Below are 23,491 nucleotides of genomic sequence, written 5' to 3'. Positions count from 1 at the left end.
ACAATTCACGTAATCTTCAGTCATTTCTTATGCTCATCACTGGGAAAATAGAAAAGAAACAAATTGTCATGTGGATGTATAATATTTTATTTATTATATTCCTAAAAAATTGAAAATTCATGGACGTTCAACAGTGTTTATGGGGCTGCTGTTGTTTCTACGGTCGGTCTCGTTAAATTTATTTATAGTTTGAAAAAAATGATGAGTGAGTCGTTAAATCGGTGGATAATTTATACAGAATATACCGTAGAATTCACTTGTCGGTCCGTACAATGTCTGATCCCACTCCCACTTTTTATTGAACTTACTTCACACACTTCACTCGCGAATTAAATATCGAAAGGCCATTTTTATGTTGTTTTTCTGATAATTTTTATTGGATTCTTTTCTCTACGTATTTGATTTATTTTTATGGGAGAGGCAATCCCTTTTTTTTTTTAAAGAACAATTTCCATTAATTTTTGACTGGCGACACGTCGGATTCGCTTGACTCGTTCGATCCTCTTCGGCAACCAAGGGGATGATTACACCAGGAATGATCTTGAACCTGGAAATTCAATGTTCTTGATAGTGTGGAGGATCCAATTACGACGTTACATGCAGCCAATACTTACACGGTGGTTCTCAATCTCCGGAGAAAAAAAGACTACCTGTTAAAATTGATGAAGATTTTTTGCTTTGTACTCACAGGTTGTCTTTGAATGTGTAATCCCACTCTCTTCCTAGAATGATTCATTAGGTCTCTTCGCAACTCATTTGCACAATGTTTTCCCCTTCTCTCACGTCTTTTTCTCCCATCTTATTACAATTCTGTCGCTCCCGTAGCAAGAGCTCCAAAAATTTTAATTAGTTATTACAACATCTTCCTAAATTATTCAATTTTTTTATCTATTCAAGAAGAGGTTGAAGCCAGGAATTAAAAAAAAATTACTTGAGTCTTCTCCAAGAGAGAAATGGAGAAAACGTATATTTGATACCATCCGAAAAAAACTTCACTTATCTCAAAGATTTCAAATAGTGGAGCCACGTTTTCCTGGGAACAAGTGATTCTTTCCCTGAAACAAGGATTCTTCCTCATCTGAGGATGTCTTCATTCATTCTCCACGGAATTTCCCTCGCTTTTAGTCGCCTTTGGATGGAGTATCATAAAACCTTCAATCTTCCAACGCAAGAAGAAACGAGAACATTTATTTTTTTAATCAGAAACTATTCTCTTACTACATCCAGTCTCTTAATAAAATCCCAAATTTGTTCGAATTATCTACATAATTCTAGAACTATCGATAATGGAGTCTATTTAATGCCCTATTTCGTTTCGATTCAATAATTATTGATCAGTTAAACCATCAAACCGAATAAATGGCCATTAGTAATTTCTAGAATTTCCAAAACTTCAGCTGTCAATACTCATAAGTAATCCACTAGATTCCATTTGCTGGTGAAAGCTTCGGGATGGTATATTCAGATATATTTTGCTCATTAGAGAACGCGTATGAAAAACAGAAAAAAATTCAAGTGAACTTTAATTTTTAAATGGGAAATAGGGAATATGGGAATATAGGTAATTGTATTTCCACTGAATAACAATGGTGCGAACAGAAATGAATGAGAATTTAGGGGAAAAAGGTCACGATTCGACGTTACAAATCCTCGACCCGGAATGTTTATTTTCCTGAATATAGAAAACAAAGGGTCAAAATAAAGAGAGTTATAACTTTTGTTGAAGTTGGCAAGTTAACGGCGGCTCTGGGTTAAGGGTGGGGAAATGAAAATGCTTGTTTACATTCTCTTGTTTCTACCCTGAAAGTACATATATGCGTCAGTTTCACGCCAGTTGTGGGATATTTTCACGGTAAGCGTTCTTCCAAAATTTGACGGAAGGAAGGAAATTAAGTTCCTTTCATGCACCTCAAACCTTGAATTCTCAGATCCTCGGAGTCTCTCCAACTATTATATTTTTCTTTCCAGAAAGACTAAGTTTCACTCGAATTTACTTGACGTTCATTAAAAATTAGTCCTTCAAACTCCTTCAATTTTCAATTCTCAAATTTTCCAATTGTATTACGCCACGTAAATTTGTAAAAACATGCGTCAATTCCATATTTTCACACATTTTTAACGGTGGATTATTTAATAATGATTCTATGGCGCCAATTCCATCGAAAAAAATAATACCGCAAATTTATTTCCCAGCGACTTTGAATTCCCGTGATATAATAAAATTTATTGAATTAAAAATGGTTATTTCCGAATTGTTCCACCTCTGGGTTTTTACCGGTAGAATTGTTTTTAGTTGGCCATTGTTCTATTCAACCTCGATTAGCCACAACGAAGAGTGAGATCCCACCGAAATTTATTTTCGGCGATAGCGAAAAGGCTTTTTTGTCAAAAACGCTTTAAGGACGAAAAATAGAGGAAGAAAGCGGGAAGGGTATATATGGGATTCTACCCGGGCAAACCCGATGGTCCATTAGTGAATGAGTCGATCCAGTTTTCCGCATTATTCGCTCCACGACCGAGCAGATCACACCAGGGGACAATGGGGCCCCTTTCCCCCTTTTTTTTTTTTTATTTTCTATCACAGGGTGGCTACCCCCACTAAATTCACTTCCAGTCAACCTCACCGGTGATTGCATCGAATTTTTCTTCTCTGCTCGGGCTCTATAGGCAACCCCTTTGACCCCCTTTTCGCCTTCAATTTTTAAACCATTCTTTCTCTCGTCACCCACGGACAATAGTCGTTTGACTTCATTTTTTTTTTTTTTTCGTCTTTGTGAGTATTTCGGGAAGGGCTAGGGGACATTCGGTGAGGCTGTCGAATTATTTTCCCTTTTTCTAAAAATTCACTTGAGCGGTTTTAAGATTTATTCTCAATTAAAACTGAAACTTGACACGTTTTTTGCATATATTTTACTTATTTTTTTATATATACTGAAGTCTCGAATCTTTGTCTAATTGAATTGGATGAACGTGAACAGTAATTGCAGGTGAATTTTTTTAGTGGAGAAAATTCCTCCATGAAAGATTTGAAAATGCGGTGGAGCGTCTGTTACATATTCCTATCCTAGAATATTCAGTGGAACAGTATTTTCTCCTGAATTTGACTAATGTTGGGATTTCAATGAAAAATTTCTATGTATATTTTTCCATTTTCAATGCAAAGCAATAAAAATTTGATGTATGTAATGAAACGTTTTACATTTTCCCAAATACAGCGCATCAAATTCACACCGCATTAAAGCATTTTTATTTTGCCTTCTGCATAATTAACCTGGAGGATTAGCAACCACATGAAAGCCATCAATAAATCATTGAACGATCATTCCAATTCTGATAGGCACTAAAATCTGCAAATAAAATCGAGTAATCTCATACGAGGGCGAATACCTACATCAGTTATAGCGAGAGCTGAGCTTAATATCCAGGATCAAAGGAGAATCAAAACGCTTTTAAATATAGATATTCCTACAATGTTCGAAGTCATTAAATCATTCAAACGTTGAAAAAAGTAAAATTTCAACTCAAATTCCGCGATGAATCGCCATTAATTCATACCCAATACCGTTATAGCACTGGAATATTCCCAAAAAAAAAATTGCTCTCCCTGTTTACTATGCAATTTTAATTTAGAATATCTCATATAGGCAAAAATATTCAAGCTGTTCACGAATGATTGGTCCTTGTGATTCGAATGGAAACAAAAACCACGAAGTGCTTCCATCACAAAAATCCCGGGAACAAAAGTATTTTTACAATTTATCCCATTTCCCTTCGTGTCCAGTGCATAAAATAAAACGGATTCCCTCCCAATTCGCCCCAAATTCATACTTTCATGAATTTTTTACTCCCTGTGACCTTCTGAAACAGCAAATCCCTATCCCAAATACCTACATTTCACCAATGAAAATCGATTCTATTCGACTCCGGATTTGCTTCAATGGGAAATTTTTGAAAAAGGCGAACGCAGGCCAATTGGCACTATCGATCCTCCAGGCTACAGACGCGATGTAAAATATCGCTATTTCACTCTACTCAATAGCTCAAAAATTCTCCGGTGATTTTACCCTTCCCTCACAGCAATTCTGTCGCTTCATCCTGACTCTCTAAAGTCCAGGATTCACGTCCAGAGCTGGGAATAAAGACAGGATATGAAAAGAATAAAGTCATTTTATGGCTCGAAAGGTGTGGGATCAACGAGATTTCAAGTGGGAAACGATTGCCGACAGGTGACAATAAAAAATATCGAAACGTATAAACAGTAGTACCTTTCTACCGCACTTTATTTCACGACTTTTCTTCAAGAATATTTCACTGACATTTGTCTAGTCTTCATAAAAAAAATTCCCCGCCCAAGACGGAATAACCATTTTATTTCAGAAGCCATTTTGTCATGCATGGGGAGACGCTTTATCTCGGAATTTACGACACCATTTTAAACGTCACAATACATTTGTGCATGAGCTGGAAAACAAAGTGATGTACTCATTTCTAATTGACAAATATTTTATTCTCTGCACCGAGGAAAATAAAGTTTCTTGTCTCAAATTCCTTCTCTTCACAATTCTCTCGTCGATTCGATGTCGACGAGATTTGAGAGATTGAATTCTTCTGAGAAGAGCAAATTAGTCTTCTAGTCAATCCTTTCATTTTAGAATAATGCAAAATTTTTTATTAATTCCAAAGCTTTTCGCAATTATTTCAATTATTTCAATTATTCCAAGTATTTCACTCTTCAAAGAAAAATTTTACCGCTACAGTAGACTTGATTCTACACAGAAAAATATACAAAAAAATGTAAATGTTTTTGATAATTAAGGAAATATCAATGAGATGAACAATACAATTTTTTTTGCAAGTAAAACTTTCGTCTGGGTAGGAATGAATTTTATCACTGAGTCTGCATGAATATGTTCGTATTTTATTTTGATATTTCAATTTAAGGATTATGTCATACATTTGAGTATTTTGTGAGGATGCACTTCCAGATAGAGTAGAATTAAAAAAAATTCCCGGCTTTGAAAACAGACTGCAGCATGGAAAATTTTTTTTAATTCCATGAAACAATTTTTATTCATCAGGGAATCCTTTCAGAGATGATAAAATATGGGGCTCTATCAGTGCGGAAGAGAGTTACTGCCCAAAGGGTTGCACTTACATTTTCGTCAATAAATCGATAACTCGAGTATCATTCCAATTTGAATCCATTTACCTGCTGAATTTTAATTAACGCGAAAGGGCATCTCCAGTCGGCACAAAAAAATCACTCCATATTCGATTAAAAAGAACCCCTGGGATAAATAAACTGAATTCACCTCCCGGGAAATTCATCAAACTTGGTCTAGGGTAGGAGATACAAATGCCCCTAACGACTTCTCCTTAACGTGATATCAATATCCCCATGGATTGCACAAGTACGATTTAAAAAAAATTCATCTGCCAATACCACTCGATTCTTTTTTCCATTCAACTCCAATATAACTTGGCGTTTGCTTCACGATGGCATGAAACCAATATCATGCCATCGACATGAAAGAGAAACAACAACCAGAAGTGAGAGATGGGCAATTACGTCGCAACGGGGTAGCTTTGGTGCTCGATGAATCGTGTCCTCTAGTTTCCAACTTTGGACACCACACTGGCAACGACTAAGAACCTGAGATTGCAATGAGACAGGGGGATTTGCAATGTTGCTACGTTGTATGGGGAGATAACGGTGGGAGTACATACACCTGATGGGGCTATGTGAAAATCACCGATGGGGATCACCAGTGATCGACCAAAATTCCACGGATCGGTGAACTGCTCAACTCGTATCAACCTCATTTGGCTATCGGTAATATGTGTCGAAATAAATTGGAATTGGCAAAAGCCAATTTCGCTTGGCCATCACTTTTTCAAAAGTAGATTGTTGAATATTTTCCGTGGAAATTTACAGTCAAAAAGACCACTCGAATAGGATAAAAATTATGTGAATTATTTTATTTTAAAATATCCCAATCCCACATTATTTTATTTTAAAATAACCCAATCCCACTCGAATTCTTTTTTTCCAACATCGAATATTATTTGAAGTATGCAGTTGAATCCGGGAAATAATATCGGTCTGTGCTGCCAGGATTTTTTTATTATTATACGTTTGTATTACCACCAATTTTCACTTGAATTTGAAATACTCTTTTATTTTTAGAATTTTTCGTGCAAATTTATCCACATTTTCTGGTAGAAACCCGTGATAAAAATTTTCATTTTTTTTCGGGCACTGCTGTCTTCAGGGGATTTGCCTACAATAATTTAAAAAAATAATTCCTCTTCTTCAGAGGGACGAACAACTCTGAAATGAAGTTGGAATTTCACAGTAGTTTTCGCAGTTTCCTCCTGAGCTTGAAATATGTCTAGTTTTTTTTTTGCGGTGACTACATTGCACGGGTGTGGGAGTGTCGTGAAAAGACACTATATAAAAACAATGCTGGCAAGTGACATTAAACGACGAAGAGTCATACTGGAAATAATGATGCAACCTATCGTGGGAATGTGGCTGTGATAATTCTTTCCTGGATTCTGTACCCACACGCAACAAAACGTAGATATCCATTAAAATGCCGTATGGCATTTTGTTGAGCAGAGAAGTGGTGAAACGAGAATTCAGTGGTGAAGGGGTAAAACCGGCTAAGTGAATTTCTCTCCGAGCACATTTTTTGAAAATATCTTGCAGTTCTGAGGAGTTTCTGAGGAGATAGAGATATTTTCCCAGAAGTCCTCCTTGTAGCTTCCATCCAACCTCATGAAAGAGGTCCTCATGATAATACGTCTACTTCCATTGAAGTCGAGTATATTTTCAACTTACCCGACTATTCTCCCAGTTGGTATTGAGTAATTGCAGACATATTTCCTCTGAATATACATCCATTCGCTCGAATTTCACTAAAGCTCCTCAAAAAAAAGGAAATTAATACATTTCTCAATTAAAGAATTTTCTTTAATTGTGCTTCCTACTGAGACCAGATTACTGCTTATCACGTTCAGTATAATTACCAAAATGGTTAATCGAATTATTCATTAACCGAGAATTCTAGAGGGTTGTGATTTCTCTGGCAATGAAAAAAACAAACTTTTCTGTGTTTCCTCAGAATTTCCAAGATCCGTACGAAACCTCTGACGAATTTTTTCCACAGTGGATGCAATCATTAGTAATAATCACTGGAATTAACCGAGTCGCACAGACTTAATGAGGCGCCGGAGAAAGAATTGGATTTGCATTCCCTGTATATCAATGGCGAAACACAGTATATGCTCCACAAACAGGATTTACGCGTTTATATACACAGACAAACCCCAGTGAAACTCGGTTTAATTATCGTACCTCACACGAGTACATCTCTAAACTGCACATCTGCGTTTCCTAGGCAGAGAGATGTGGTAAAGGGCGAATTGAGGTAGAATAGAAGGGGGTACGTTGATACATCACATCGCCACGAGGCAAACGGCAAGTCAACATTAAACGTGCAACTACGACTTGAGGCCGAAATGCCCAATTAAATTCACATCATTAAATGGAATCTCTCAATGACAAAGACCAACGGTGATGAGGGATTTTACTTAGTTCACTCCTTTACATTCATTGAATTTCCAGGCCATTTTCCCCCAATGGGATGTGTTAAACCAAGTTTCACAAACTCAAGGAGACGCCTTGGGTATCGCTCTTCGACAGTAGCTCGTTCGCTCCATTAATTATAGGGAGGAAGTTTGGTAGGGTACTGGGCTTAACGAGACTCTACCCTATGCTCCCACTTGGCCAGACTTCTCCCTTGACACTTTTTAACATCAACTTTTCCAAGAATATGTAATTATCAGGGTGAAAAACACTTCGTGATCTACTTATCTCAGGGTTCATTGGTTTTTATTCAAGCTTTTTAATGGCTTTCTCTTTGATTTCTGTTGCAGTGACGAAATTCATTCGGATTGGAATCGCTGACAAAAACGATAATCCACCGTACTTTGACAAGAGCCTCTACGAGGCTGAGGTAGATGAAAATGAAGATATTCAACACACTGTACTCACTGTCACCGCCAAGGATCACGACGAATGTAAGCACTCCGTAATCATTGATATTTCTGAAATCAATTCAGAATATATATTATTCAGTGGAAATTCTTGGAGGGAGTGATTTTGTGGAGAATTTTTTTTTATTCAGATGATCAGGTGAAAAGTTGGAACTTTTTAATTTAGTTATGCTTTAGTGTCATTCAGAAAAAAAATTCTGAATTGTTTCTGATTGTTTACCATCGGTTTAGAAATCGCTTTAACAAGAAATAATTCGCGAATGACAGTAAATATATTAAATTGCTGATTGGAATTTCTCGCATTTAATACGATTCGAAGCTCTTGATTGTCGTCACTCCGAAAATCACAAGCATGAAGTTGTGAATACGAGTGTTTGCGTTTGACAAATTAATTATTATTCAATATTATTCATGAGACTCGTGTAGCTAATTCCAATAATTGAAATGAAATTGATTAATGTAAATGTTTGAGGGAATGGCACAATTTGAATTTCGAATAATTAATAGGAGTATGTATTTCTCGTATTTGCCGCGATTCATTCAGAATTTACGAGCTCATGCCTTGGCGTTAAAAATTTGATGGATATCTGGGCAATGAACGATTTATACTGCAATTCGGTGGATTTACTGTTTCATTCGGATTCCGGCTGATATTTTTTTCATCATCGTCGAAATACAATGAATCACATCCCGAGCGATCCTTTTCATTCATCGAAATAACGAATGCAGAACAACTCGGAGTTAATTGGCAGATCGAGGACGAATTTTTTGCATTCAACAAAAATATTACTACGTAACAGTAACAGCGCGTTAACACTAATTACCTCAACAACATTTTCATGAATATTTCATTTCTACAGTTGAGACATTTTTTTGGAAGAATCAATGAAGTTTTTTTCCCTGTAAATCTATCGGAGACGTGCAAGGTAAATTCCCTCCATGAATTACTCCCTTCACGTGCATCATGATGTCAAGTGGATTTTACTACCAATAATTTTTAAACCCCAAATCCATCACTCACTGGTAAAATTTCACTCCCGACAGCCTCGCGTATTCGATATGAGATTACAAGCGGTAACCTAGGTGGTGCATTCGCGGTGAAGAACATGACTGGGGCAATTTATGTTGCGGGTGCACTGGATTACGAAACGAGGAAGCGGGTAAGTGCAAACGAGGCGAAAGAAAAATTCTATACACCCCGATTATTTCCCTCCACATGCCAATTTGATTTGTTAAAAAGAAAAAAAAGGGCAAGCTCAATCGACATAAATGCCAATAGCATCCCTTATCAATTGGTACCGTGCACTCTGACTCGGAGACATTTATTTCAACTGCTTTTCCTTTTAATTCACAGTACGAGCTCAAGTTAACTGCGTCAGACAACCTCAAGGAGAATTACACAACTGTCGTTATTCATGTTAAAGATGTTAATGATAATCCACCAGTGTTTGAACGCCCAACTTATAGAACGCAAATCACTGAAGAGGATGATAGAACTTTACCGAAACGAGTTCTTCAGGTTTGTTATCGTTTTACCGTGGAAAGTTTAATTGAATCTGATGGTCTGGGGACATTACGAGATGAGTTGAAGTTCGGCAAAATCTACTGTTTTGGAATTGAAGCAGGAGCAAAATTATTCGACTGCTATCTTCACAATTACCTTGGAAGTCCTTGAATTTTAGCAAAACTCAAATTGCAGGGGAATATCAATATCCCAAAATATCTCTATCTGTTTTTCATGAACATTTCTTGCATTCCCAATATTTTATCCGCCGGTAGCAGTCTGACTCACTATGTAAACCAATAAAATATGGAAAATAAAAACAACTGTTAATCGAAGCGAACAGTACAGCATAGAAACTGCTGTTTTAATCGCCATTCTGTTTATAGTACTTGTACTGAGAAATTTGAAGTATCAACTCCAGAAAATTTTTCCGCAAAAAGAGAAAAATCGGAAACTATTTTACGATTATCATGAATATTCTATTGAGAATTTGTTGAAAAGTACTTAAATTATTGATGTCGAATATGAATATATGAGAAGAGTCCTTGGCAGCTCAATTTATGGTCAGACCTACATCAATTTTCAGAAGTTACACTGTTCTCCGCTGCCAATAGATCCTATGAAAACATCTTGCTGTTTATAATGATCCTTTTTACGAGACATATCAACTGCTTTTTATAATGGTAAATGTTTATTCTTTCATTGGTGCCAACCCGAATGAATAAGAAGACGAATAAAACTTGAACAATAAAAGCGACCATTAATCGAGGTGAACGTTACAGTACGGTAACCAGTCCGGTACCATTTCCTTAATTACAAGACTGTTGACAACATCTGAAGTTTCAAATTATAAGTATTAACTCTGGAAAATTGCTCTCAGTCCTGAAACATTGATAAATTCCCAGCATCCCCTCTGAATTGCCAAGGGCTCAAGCAGTAATTCATCGCACATTACGAACATACTGAAAGAAATTAAAACTTCTCTGAAATTATCCAGTTAAAGCCCCCTTTTTACATCCGTAAACATCAAAGAAAGCAGTCGAGGATTTCAAATACTCCCGCATTCGAGGCACCACGAGCCCTCAAATGCACCAATTTGAAATCAGAAGTATTCCAAACTTGAGAGAACTCCTCAAATTTTCAGGATTACAGAGAAGTTATATTATTCCCTGGTTACACTCATTTCATCATTAAACCAAATCGTGGAATAATTAAAAGTGTAATTGAATTTGATAGAGTTAGACAAATGATATTTGCTATTTAGGTACTGGCGACCGACGGTGATAAGGACAGGCCCCAGAATATTGTTTACTTCTTGACCGGTCAGGGGATTGATCCCAACAATCCGGCAAACAGCAAGTTCGATATAAATCGTACAACTGGGGAAATTTATGTTTTGAAGGTAAACACATTGATTTCCACAATCTTTCTGGCCGTCAACTCCTTGAGTTATTTGTTCTCCTTGTTTTAGAGTGCCATCTGTTGTTTCAAAAGTTTTCAAAGTACCTTTCTCATGCTTTGTGTACTTTGCCGATTGTTTCATTTTTACCGCTCCTCACTTTATCGAATTATCGGTTCTTCCAGCCACTGGACAGAGATCAACCCAATGGCAGACCCCAGTGGCGATTTACGGTGTTTGCTCAAGATGAGGGTGGTGAGGGTCTCGTTGGCTATGCTGATGTTCAAGTAAATCTCAAGGACATCAATGATAATGCACCTGTCTTCCCGCAGGGTGTTTATCACGGCAATGTCACGGAAAATGGCACATCAGGTCATTATTCATTGTTAAGACTAATTGCGACATGAGCGAAATTATTTTCCGTGAAAGTAGGAAGAGGAATTCGATTATTTCCGTTATTCAATTAATTATTTATCCTTCTTTGAGCCATTCGTCAACTTAAACATTATAAATCAGTATTTTGAATAATTTATTTGAATGAATAGCATTTCCATTTGCTCATTGATTTTCCTCAAAAAAAAAATTTAGAAGTAATTGACTTTCGCATCGCATCTATTTGTTAAATCTTTTTCCCTTCAATCACTTCACAAAAAATAGGTCACCTCAATTAATCCAGTTTGAAGTGAAACATGTAATTATTGAAACAGGAATGCTGGTAATGACGATGACTGCCATCGACTACGACGATCCAAGCGAGGGAACAAATGCCAAGCTAATTTATTCAATCGAGAAGAACGTAATTGAAGAGGAGACAGGCACTCCAATCTTTGAAATTGAGCAAGAAACAGGTGTCATAAAAACAGCAGTCTGTTGTCTTGATAGAGAGCGAACGCCAGACTATTCGATACAAATAGTCGCGGTGGATGGTGGCTCGTTAAAGGGTGCGTATTTCAATTTTTTACGATAACTTCATGAATTTTTCGTGATGTCTATGATCGTTAAACCAAACGGCACGATAAAAACGAATTGTTAACGAAAAAAAAAAAAAGAATATGAGAGCGATCCTTTATGGTCCGATGGTGCTTCAGGTACGGGTACTGCATCGATACGAGTAAAAGATATAAATGACATGCCACCACAATTCACCAAGGACGAGTGGTTCACAGAAGTGGATGAAACAGAGGGAACGACTCTACCGGAAATGCCGATTCTCACGGTGACGGTACACGACGACGATGAGACCAACAAATTCCAGTACAAGGTATGGAAGAAGTTGAAGCGAGAATAAAATTTCGCTTTTCGTACTTCTGGACGATAAGCTGTGAAAAATAAGGGGAGAACGAGTGGCAAAAACGTACTGCTTCCAAGTTTTTTTTCTGTCCTTTTTTCCTTTTTTTTTTATCTACTTTGATGTTCTTTTTCCTTATCTTTCCTTCACTTTAGGTGCATTCGTGCTTGATGCAAATGGCCAAGTTACTTCTCTCTTTTTGCGTGTGATTCGACTCTCTTACTATTCATGATGTTTTTCAGGTACTTGACAATAGTGGATTTGGAGCAGACAAGTTCACTATGGTAAGAAACAATGATGGCACTGGCTCGTTGAAAATCGTACAGCCATTAGACTTTGAGGATCAACTCCAGAGTAATGGATTTCGATTCAGAATTCAAGTGAACGATAAGGTACAGGATACCTTTACTCTCAATTGTTCAGGCTATTTGTAAACCACGATAATTTTATTGTTACGATGTTTAATGGGCGTATTGGTTGTTTAATAAAGGGTGAGGACAATGATAATGACAAGTACCATGTGGCCTACTCGTGGGTTGTCGTTAAGTTGAGGGACATTAATGACAATCAGCCACAATTTGAAAAAGCGAACATTGAAACAACTGTACTCGAAGACGCTAGTGTTGGTAATAGTTTAGAAACATTTAGAGCCACTGATCCGGATCAGGGTGGCAAGAGCAAAGTATCTTACGCTATAGACCGCAGCTCAGACCGCAAACGACAGTTTCACATCAACGAAAATGGCACAGTCACTATCCAACGAAGTCTCGACCGCGAGGAAACACCAAGGCATCAAGTAATATATCACTTTTTTTTCAACTTAACTCGTCAGAGATAGAGAGCAAGTTTTAAACTCGAGTAGATAATTCTTTGAAAGGGACAAAATTGCCTCAATACCCTCAAGCCGAGGCTCTCATAAATATAATCATTATTTTCAGGTAAAAATTCTCGCAATCGACGACGGAATTCCGCCGAAAACAGCCACTGCAACGTTAACTGTCATTGTACAAGATATAAACGATAATCCACCCACATTCCTGAAGGATTACAGACCAGTTCTACCTGAATTTGCAACGCCGAGGAGAGTAGTTGAAATTTTGGCAACAGACAATGACGACAGGTCAAGAAGCAATGGTCCATCATTTACATTCCGCATGGATCCCAATGCCGACGACATAATCAGAGCAAGTTTCAAAGTTGAGAGTGATAACAAAGGAGCTAATGGAGATGGAATGGCCATTGTGTCGTCCCTGAGGACTTTCGACAGAGAACAGCAGAAGGAATATTTAATCCCTATTATTATCAAAGACTCGGGCAGCCCACTGATGGCTGGTACAAGTACTTTGACTGTTGTCATTGGAGATATTAATGACAACAAGATGCAACCAGGCTCCAAAGACATCTTTGTGTACAACTACGCGGTAAGTTGTCTTTCAAATGATTCACTCAATTTTATTCATACCCACTCACCTGAATTATTCCATTCCATCTTTTATTGTACATTGTTCCGCAAACCAAAAGTGAAAATATTATTCCTGAAATATCCATTCGTGTGCAAATATCGTTATCATCTCTTTGAGGATATGAAATTATTTAGCGGCTTTCGCAGTACAAGATCAATATGCTACATGTTATTGTTGAATCGCTGAGGATTCTCTCAACATTTCGAATTACGAATTTACCTGCACCCCGTCACCTGAAAATTCAATATTATTCTCGCGCATGTTGATGTGGTAAACATTCCAGAGTGAAGGAAGCACTGGAATGATTCAACCGAGTATTCTCTATAGATCCCCTGGAGCCGTCGCTCAGTTTCTAATTATGCACTTTAAACATTAACGAATTGCGGGAAGATGAAGGAAAAAAGTAATTACCCTTGATGTTTACAGGGACAATCACCAGATACTGAAATAGGTCGTGTTTATGTTTTTGACCTGGATGACTGGGATTTGCCAGATAAGAAATTCTACTGGGAGGGTCTTGAACACGCCCAATTCAAGCTTGACGAGGATTCGGGGATGATTTCGATGAAATCGGGTACTCACGACGGCAAATATCACCTAAGATTCAAAGTTTACGATAGAAAGCACACCCAGACCGACGTACCAGCTAATGTAACAGTAACAGTAAAAACAATACCCCACGATGCTGTACTTAACTCCGGCTCAATTCGTATAGCTGGAATATCAGACGAGGATTTCATTCGCGTGTGGAATTACAGAGATTCCAAAGTGACGCGCAGCAAAGCTGATCTGTTCCGAGACAAACTAGCTAATTTATTGGACATTGATAGGGACAATGTTGATGTGTTTAGTGTACAGATGAGAAGAAAACATCCACCAGTGACTGACATAAGATTCGCAGCTCACGGTTCACCGTATTATAAACCAGTGAGATTAAACGGTATTGTACTTATGCATCGCGAGGAAATTGAGAAGGATGTTGGAATTAATATCACCATGGTAGGAATCGATGAGTGTCTGTATGAGAATCATATGTGCCAAGGAAGTTGTACCAATACCCTCGATATTAATAATTTACCGTACATGGTAAATGCTAATAAGACTGCACTGGTTGGAGTTCGTGTTGATGTGATTGCACAGTGCACTTGCGGTGCAAGAAACTTTAGTACAACTGAGTCATGTCGAACTACTCCCTGTTACAATGGTGGTAGGTGCATCGAGGGACGATTTGGATTAACGTAAGTAAAATATTGGGTGAGGGTAACTTGCCGGATATTGAGGGGAGAGGGAGGGGGATTGTATTTTTGAAAGGAATTAGGTCGTCTGCTAAATGTTTGATTTAACACATCAAATATTGTCTTGCAGGTGCCAATGCCCAGCGGGTTATAATGGACCCAGATGTCAACAGACTACCAGAAGTTTCAAAGGCACAGGGTGGGCTTGGTATCCGGCCCTAGAGATGTGTGACAATAGCCATCTTAGTTTTGAATTTATCACACGAAAACCCGACGGTTTGTTACTCTACAATGGACCCATTGTACCACCCGAGACTGATGAAATTATGGTTTCTGGTTAGTGAACTTTTGATAACTTGGTGAAACAAGTTTATGTAATGTGCGTTGGGTTGTGGTATTATCTGGTCATTTCTCGCTTGGGATTTTAGATTTTATATCCGTGGAGTTGGATAGAGGTGTTCCCAGGCTGCTCATTGATTTTGGATCGGGTACTTTGGAGCTCAAGGTGAAGACGAAGAGGCCATTGGATGATGGGGAGTGGCATCGATTGGATATTTTCTGGACAACTGAGGTAAGGGAAACGTATCCTTTCGATACCACTGATCTTTTTATCTCGTCTTTCAGTAAGACAAATCTTTCAATCAATTGCAGTTTACGGTTTTTCCTGGTTTACGATCTATTCCGTAGCTTACATTGTCGTACTTGGATATCGTTACGGAGAAATTCTTGTTGTTTTACGTAATGGCCCATTAAATTGACAATCTACATACATTTTTCGTAAAAATTTGTCAAAATCCTTTTTTAAATAATATTTCATTTCAATTAAATATTGGATATTTAGCAGATAATGAAATGTAAAAAAAGACGGAGACACTGACTGGATTCAGTTTATTTCTTGTAGCTCAATAAAAGCTTTAAACAAGTGCTTCATTTCAGCCTTGTGTTTCGCATTGTGCCATTTTCCTTAATGATTAATTACCGTTGTCGTCGCTCTTTCAATTTCTCTTCGTTAACAACGACCATTATTCATGATTTACAGACAGTGAGACTCGTCGTCGACTTCTGCAAGTCCGCAGAGATAACGGAATTGGAAGATGGAACACCACCCGCATTCGATGACAGCTCGTGTCAGGCAACTGGAACAGTACCTCCCTTCAACGAGTATCTGAATGTCAATGCACCTCTGCAAATAGGCGGATGGTTTATCGAGCATTTCGACCAGCACCAGTTCAAGTGGAAATCTATGCCCAATGGGAAGCTATTCGATGGTTGCATAAGGAATCTGTTTCACAATAGTAAATTATACGATCTGGCACATCCGGGATTGTCAAGGAATAGTGTAGCCGGTTGCCCGCAGACTGATGAGATCTGCAATAATCAGGAATCTACGTTCAGATGCTGGGAGCATGGCACGTGCGTTGGAAGCTTCACTGAGGCCAGGTGTCAGTGTAATCCAGGCTGGACCGGCCCAAGCTGCATGACATCCACTATTCCTACTACCTTCAAACAACAGAGTTACGTTAAATATGCGTTATCCTTTGAACCCGACAAATACTCCACGCAGATCCAACTGAGATTCAGGACTCGCGAGAGTCAGGGTGAACTCTTCAGAGTCAGCGATCAGCACAATAGGGAATATGCGATTTTAGAGGTAAGACTAATTTCTTACAGGCAACAGTAAAATCATCGGAGATGGAAGAAACACTCAAACAAAATAAGAATTTTTCACCCCTATCGGCAGTAGCACTCACCGATAAAATAAAAGAAATACCCGCATCTAGTAGTTCTCATGTGAAATGCATAATGCTTCCCCCATAAATGGAGAGAACTGTCAAAGTTTTACGAAACCATGTGTCTGTCGGAATCCCCAAGTAACAAATCGTGTTTCACTCAACAAGTTTACCATAATGGACTGTAGTGAAATGTTCTACCCAACAAATTGCTCTCGATACCGATAAATATGCTTGTTCGTTCCGAAGATAGTTCGGCAATATTGAATTTATTTGTATTACAGATCAAAGGAAGTACGCTACAATTCAGGTACAATCTCAACAGTTTGAGAACCGAGGAGAGGGATATTTGGCTGAGTGCCATTGCCATTGATGATGGTCAATGGCATACCGTTAGAGTATCGAGATACGGTTCAGCAGCAACACTGGAATTGGATGGGGGTGAAGGCAGGAGATTCAATGAGACATTCTCCTTTGAAGGCCATCAATGGCTTCTAGTCGATAAGCAGGAGGGTGTTTACGCGGGTGGCAAAGCTGAATACACTGGAGTGAGAACGTTTGAAGTTTATGCTGATTACCAAAAAGGTAACGACTCGGGAATGCAATGGGTAGAAAAGGGATTCCCCGTTTTTTTTCAGGACCATTACCGGTTTATTCGAAATTACTGAGCCAATAGGAAATTCTCCATTTCGAGCAATTCACAAGAGTTATTTGAACAGGAAAAACACAAATTGAACTCAAATCAATTCGACCGTTCTGGGTTCTACTTCAGACGAATGAAAATATCCGCCCATAATATTCCTCAAGTTTTGAGGGAAAATCCTAAATTATTTCATGTGTTTGTAATGAGTAGATTATTTTCACAAAATTGAGATTGAAATCGTGTGGTTAAATGTGGAATAAAGATAATACCAATTTATCATCCATCAGAATGATCTGTCATGGGTTTGATTACACATTCTAGGATGTTTGGACGATATCCGTCTCGAGGGAAAACACTTGCCGTTACCACCAGCAATGAATGGTACACAGTGGGGACAGGCAACAATGGCAAGGAATCTCGAGAGAATGTGCCCATCCAATAAACCATGTGCCAATATACTCTGTCCAGATCCATTCGAGTGTATCGATCTTTGGAACGAGCATGCCTGCACGTAAGTTAACAACAAGAGGGATAAAAATTCACAACAAGTGGTGGAATACATAGGGGGAAATAAAAGCGAGTCGGTGGGAATAATTGATGACATTCAACAGGTGCGGGGAGGGAAGAATACGGACACCCGACGGTAAAAGCTGTATGGATAAGAACGAGTGCATTGATTTTCCATGTTTGAATGGTGGCAGGTGCATAAACCAAGAGCCACATCTTCGGTACAAGTGCATTTGCCCTGAAAGTTTCTGGGGTGAAAATTGTGAGCTCGTGCAGGAGGGACAGACGTTGAAACTCAGCATGGGAGCATTGGCTGCCATTTTAGTGTGTTTGCTCATAATTCTCGGTAAGAATTAATTATTCAATCCCATTCATCGTTATTGTTCCACTCGCCTTGTCTCAAGATATTAAATTATTTGGGAAACCCAGGGCACTGATTTTCATTTTGCATGCATCAGGTCGTTTTTTTATTCCCCGAACTTAGAACAGGTGGGTCCTTGGAAAATTGATTGATACTATTTCTATTAACTCGATTTGCAGTTTTGGTGCTGATTTTCGTGGTGTATAATAGGAGAAGAGAATCTCACATCAAGTATCCAGGCCCGGATGATGATGTGAGAGAAAACATCATCAATTACGATGATGAGGGCGGTGGAGAGGACGATATGACGGCATTCGATATAACACCTTTGCAAATCCCTATCGGCGGTCCCATTCCTGAGATGGGAGGCAAAATGGCACCATGTAAGGTGGCCTGTAAGTATTCAACGGTTTTCCAAAATTCTGAAATAGAAATATCTAAAAATATATTTACTGCCCCCAGGTTCGAAGATTTCCCCGGGAAATAATCTTTAAAAAATATTTGGAAATTATGGAATATGGATTAAAAATTAAATTATGTTTTGACTGTTTTTTAGATCCTCTGGGACCAGAGCCGAATGTCGGAATGTTCATTGAGGATCATAAGAAGCGTGCTGACAGCGATCCAAATGCTCCACCCTTTGACGATCTCCGAAATTATGCATACGAAGGGGGTGGCAGTACTGCTGGTTCGCTGTCATCGTTAGCATCGGGTAAAAGTCTCTAACCTTTTTCCTTCACTAACACCAATCCCGACAACTGTCGAGCACTTCATTACCATCACAATTGAATTCAATTTCAGGTACTGACGACGAGCAGCACGAGTACGAGTATCTGGGTGCATGGGGGCCGAGGTTCGACAAACTAGCAGACATGTACGGCCCAACTGAAGAGAGCGAGGAAGAAGAATAAAAAAATTCAATTCATCTCGTAGGTCTCATTAACTATAAATAACGAATGATGAAAAAGCAAATTGCATCATAAATTCGTGGAAAGAAGAAATCGAAAGATTGCGAGAAAGTATAGAAAAAGATAACTACATTGTAAGTGAATGTAAGTTAAAAACTTTAGTCATGCCCAGTAAGACGAGGAAAAACAAAAAGAAATCGTCTTCTCCCAAAAAAAAACAGAAGAGCACGAACTTTGTAATAATTTTAAGCTCATAAAAACAACAAATATTTATTAATTGCACCAAAAAACCTGAGATGCATGCAAATACGTGTACTATGCCCAAGAGTATGTAAGACTTTTGTATAAATTCGGTTATTTATTTATTCAACTTCAGAAAACGATAAAATAATAATTGTTAGAATTTTTAAAAATAATTTGTTTTCTTATTCATTCGCCATCATTCATCAATCATCAAAGCATGTCGTATCGTCCTACGTCTTTCGTCAACGACTCAATGTTCGGTTTTTTTCTACCGATAAGTTTTTTAATTAAATGAAAGAAAGAAAAAACTAACAAAACGATGAAAAAAAAACTAAAATATTTTTAAGAAAAATAACAAAACCACATACCAAAGAACAATCGCTGATAATGCGTTCATCTTTTTTATACGTAATAGTTTAACGAATGAAGGTCTCAATTTTTTAACTCCACTATTTAATTTTTCTTTTCAAAGAAGAAAAAAAAACGCATGAACGATAAACGAATTTATTATATATTCACTGTTGAGACAGTTAAATAATTATTATTGATATGAAAAAAAAACAAAAAAACATTAGATGTTTGAGATGTGCGCCGTGGCATGTAATGGAGTATTATAGTTTCTTCGCCACAGTTTCATCGTGGTTTTGCCATAAATAGATGAATATGAAGAAAAATGAAAAGCTAAAAAAATATTGTAACCGATTAATTCACCATTTCCACTTCTTTGTCACAAGAAATACATGAGAACGAAAAATCGTTAAAATTCCCATCGCCATTATTAGAAGTATTATTGTATGATTATTGATATTATTACGTAATATATGAATATATTTATATTAGATTATGCAAACGGGAGCCACTGAACGCAAAATCAGGCTATTGAACCGAGAAGAACGATGTGAAAGAACGAATTTCTAGAGATTAAACTAGCGACAAGGTTGATGAACTCGATAATATCGTCAAATGTTGGGGTTCAACGATCAAATCGTTGAATGACAAAGTGATCCATGAAAATTTCATTGCAAATGGTTAATTGAGTGATTCATTACCAGCTGATCGTCAGAGATAAATGGCAACTGCTTAATCACTCGAAAAATCTCTCGAAATGGACTGATCAGTTAAAATTCCCATGGATAAACATGAAAATTAATTACACAGGATAATTCATAGTCAATTTACCGATCTAGGGCGGTCCACAGTGACTAAAATTTAATCCATTAATAAGTGGTACATACGAAAAAAAAACAATGTGATCGATGTACGAAGATATGTAATTATAATATACGTTCGACGAAGCTGAAAATGAAGAAAATCATGAACCTAAAGAAGTAATATAATTCGTCGGAATATTTACAGTTAAATCCAGATTATTGTATAATTATTCTACACTCATTATCGTATTTAATTATAATTTTTTGCGATTTGTGATATTAATTTTTTTCGCGTATACGCTGTCCCCCATAAAGTGAAAAAAAAAATGGTAAAAGCCCTCTTCCTAGTCTATCGTGTAAATTAGTGTAAGATTGAATGTTTTCTTGAGAAAAATCCTACGAATCTCTTCCACGAACACCTTCCCATAGTTCAAAGGCATAAAAATCTTCGAAAAACCTCCCACTTCCCCCAATTCCCCATTAATATCCATTCATTTACCATTATTCAATGCTAAATTGGTTTTACACTTTATTTCCCATTTTTCTTTTAATTTTCCAACTGAACCAGAAATCCAGAGTTGAATAAAAACCCGTAGTGTTTAAGCAGCGAGACAGTATTTCCACAGACTGGCATTAGTGACGAAGAAAAAAACAAGAGGAAAAAGTAAATATAAAAAAAGAGATAAAATAATTTAAAAAATACATAGAGAAACAAAAAAAAAAGGTTTTATCGTTATATATGAGTTACGCCTACGTGCGTGTGTGCAGTGGCATTAAACTAAAAGAATAATAATAGTTAGATGACTGTTGTGTATGTACATTAAACGAGTCGTTATACATTTTATTATTGATTACTCGCGCTCCCTCGCCCTCATCCGTTGACCCCCCCACAAAGAAAGTCTTTCACTCGATTCAATGTCATCAAGAGTCTCCCTCTCCCTAAAACTCACAATTGTATATAAATAAACTAAGCCAATTGGAAATAAATGAAGCACATACGTCCATGTGGAATGTGGAATTATTAATAAAAAATATTTCATGCACACGATTGAATTATTAATCAGCCTTATCAATTGATCATTTATTTCATACCCCATGGAGTGATTTGCGTAACTGAATTCTCCACTTCATTTTTTTTTCAATCACTTATTTTTATCGTTGAGTATTTGCTGCATCTGATCATGGACTATTGGGTACTGAAAATTGGGGAAATTATTGGCAAATAAAAATACTACATATCCATGATCTCTTCACTGCCTGATTATATTATTGAAATTACTATTTGATTAAGTGACGAATTTTATTGGGATTGAGTGAAGACATTGAATCGAGTGTGAAACGCTCAAGTAGTACCTCGAACATATTGTAAAGCCCAGATGAATGAAGAAAATAAAATGGAAAATGTTTTAACCGTAGCCGTCGTTGAGATATAAAGAGTCACACTGTAATATGTATATATGCTGCCACTGAACACATCTCATTAGTACAATTATCAATTATATAAATAATAATGAAATAAACAATCTATACATTATAATCATCAAGGTGAGGAAAACCAACAACAAATACGTATTATCAAATTGAATTGATATTAATTGATTATTAATTATAATTATTATCACTATTATCTATACAATTTGTACGTTATACTTCAGTTTCGGACGAAAATAAAAAATGCCTTCTTTTTAATAAAAAGGATAAATAGTATTTTCAGTTGTTGTTATTTCTGTTTTTTGTATTTGAGTTTTAGAATATTATTACACTCAAGGAATCCTGCCTCGGCTTCTACTCCGGTGTCTTCGTCGGCTGGGAGTTCTTACACAGGATTGATGTCTCTGGATTGCACTTTTGTGGAGATGCCTCTCATTTTTATTGCTGGTTGTACGAAATTCGGAGATGATTCGTTGCCAGAATCTATTTTTCACATATTCCGCAAATTCTAGCACTCCGCATTCACTACAATATTCGGTATTAATATTCTTATCGATCACATGGATTTCAATTGTAAGATTAACTCGAGCACAAATTAACCGCACCATTTACGCTATTTCATTCAATCTCTATTCGAAATTTCCAGAATAAATACTGAAAAAAATCACTGTAACAAATTCTAGTGCTTGAGTTGAAGTAAAATTACTGTGTCTGAAGATAATTGAACTTAAATAAGTAATGGTTTTAAAAAATACAGGGCGTACTTGTACATCGTTAAATCGAGTGCTCTCGTCGTGTGAATAGCAGCTAGACAAGACCCTATACTCATGCCAAAACTCATGGTCATCATGGGTAACTGATTTGAGACAATCCATTCAGCAGCGTCATCATAATCCAGTCGATTCAAAGTCTGAAATGGTATGATTAATTGCACTTCGTCTCGCGAGCGGATAAATTTCATGAGAGTGGGAAGATCGATGGAATTACGTTACGTGGCAAATAGCTTTGGGAAGTGTTGTCATTATCATCACGTTAATTGGAGTCCAGACGCAGGTCCCGGCGAAATCCAAGATGAAAGAGGTGGCGAAGAACTGGAGGGATTGTCATTTGGTGTATCCTTTGTACATTTAATAATTTTTATAACAAATGGAGTTGTACCTCGTAAACGCAGAGGACAGAAGCTGCTGGCCTTCTGTATGACGATGGCAAGAGGGAAATATTACTGGTGATGATGTAAACCCCAATCACAAAGATGGAACAGGTTAATTTGGGACCAGTGAAATTCCCCTCGTCCTCTTCTTCATTATCAGTCACGCAATTGCATAAGAACGGTTGAAAAATAGAAATTCCTGATAAGTACAAAACGAGTGACCAAATCGTACAGACGACTTTTGTCATTTACTCGATCTTCTAACCATTTTGGTGAAAATTTCATGTCATTTTTTGCTGCAGTTTTAAAAAACAAAGAAGATGAGAATTTCTCAGGGAATAATTCAAGTGAATACATTGTATTGCATTTCTCGATTTTCTCCTGATTAATTTCAATCTATTTTCCTCGAAATAATAA

General features: G+C 37.3%; 2 protein-coding genes across 3 annotated transcripts in view; one reads left to right on the top strand and one right to left on the bottom strand.

Moving 5' to 3' along the window:
- LOC105273517 (neural-cadherin) overlaps positions 1–19,830 on the top strand; it is a 54,614-nt gene extending 34,784 nt beyond the window's left edge. Inside the window, exons 2-21 of one of the 2 annotated variants that reach the window (XM_011316010.1) lie at positions 7,942–8,085; positions 9,106–9,221; positions 9,416–9,580; positions 10,830–10,967; positions 11,150–11,336; positions 11,672–11,905; positions 12,053–12,225; positions 12,495–12,644; positions 12,743–13,048; positions 13,191–13,673; positions 14,142–14,953; positions 15,081–15,286; positions 15,379–15,521; positions 15,990–16,601; positions 16,965–17,265; positions 17,645–17,834; positions 17,935–18,176; positions 18,371–18,586; positions 18,748–18,903; positions 18,993–19,830. In XM_011316010.1, coding sequence (XP_011314312.1) covers positions 7,942–8,085; positions 9,106–9,221; positions 9,416–9,580; positions 10,830–10,967; positions 11,150–11,336; positions 11,672–11,905; positions 12,053–12,225; positions 12,495–12,644; positions 12,743–13,048; positions 13,191–13,673; positions 14,142–14,953; positions 15,081–15,286; positions 15,379–15,521; positions 15,990–16,601; positions 16,965–17,265; positions 17,645–17,834; positions 17,935–18,176; positions 18,371–18,586; positions 18,748–18,903; positions 18,993–19,102 — 5,084 coding nt within the window. In that variant the 3' untranslated portion in view covers positions 19,103–19,830. Of the gene's footprint in view, positions 1–7,941; positions 8,086–9,105; positions 9,222–9,415; positions 9,581–10,829; positions 10,968–11,149; positions 11,337–11,671; positions 11,906–12,052; positions 12,226–12,494; positions 12,645–12,742; positions 13,049–13,190; positions 13,674–14,141; positions 14,954–15,080; positions 15,287–15,378; positions 15,522–15,989; positions 16,602–16,964; positions 17,266–17,644; positions 17,835–17,934; positions 18,177–18,370; positions 18,587–18,747; positions 18,910–18,992 lie in introns of both variants that reach the window. The other variant, XM_011316009.1, reaches the window with a different exon arrangement.
- A 10-nt stretch (positions 19,831–19,840) lies between these two features.
- On the bottom strand, positions 19,841–23,363 carry LOC105273516 (uncharacterized). Its single transcript, XM_011316008.1, has 4 exons — positions 23,083–23,363; positions 22,917–23,015; positions 22,689–22,834; positions 19,841–22,449 (listed from the first exon to the last, which is right to left on the bottom strand). Exons 1-4 carry the CDS (start codon positions 23,320–23,322, stop codon positions 22,257–22,259), a joined length of 678 nt encoding a protein of 225 aa, XP_011314310.1. The 5' UTR covers positions 23,323–23,363; the 3' UTR covers positions 19,841–22,256.
- Positions 23,364–23,491: the final 128 nt, after the last annotated feature.

Source organism: Fopius arisanus, unplaced genomic scaffold (assembly GCF_000806365.1).
Source record: "Fopius arisanus strain USDA-PBARC FA_bdor unplaced genomic scaffold, ASM80636v1 scaffold00005, whole genome shotgun sequence".
Lineage (NCBI taxonomy): Eukaryota > Metazoa > Arthropoda > Insecta > Hymenoptera > Braconidae > Fopius > Fopius arisanus.
The sequence above is the reverse complement of the archived record's forward strand: the minus strand, read 5'-3'. Positions and strand labels throughout refer to the sequence as shown.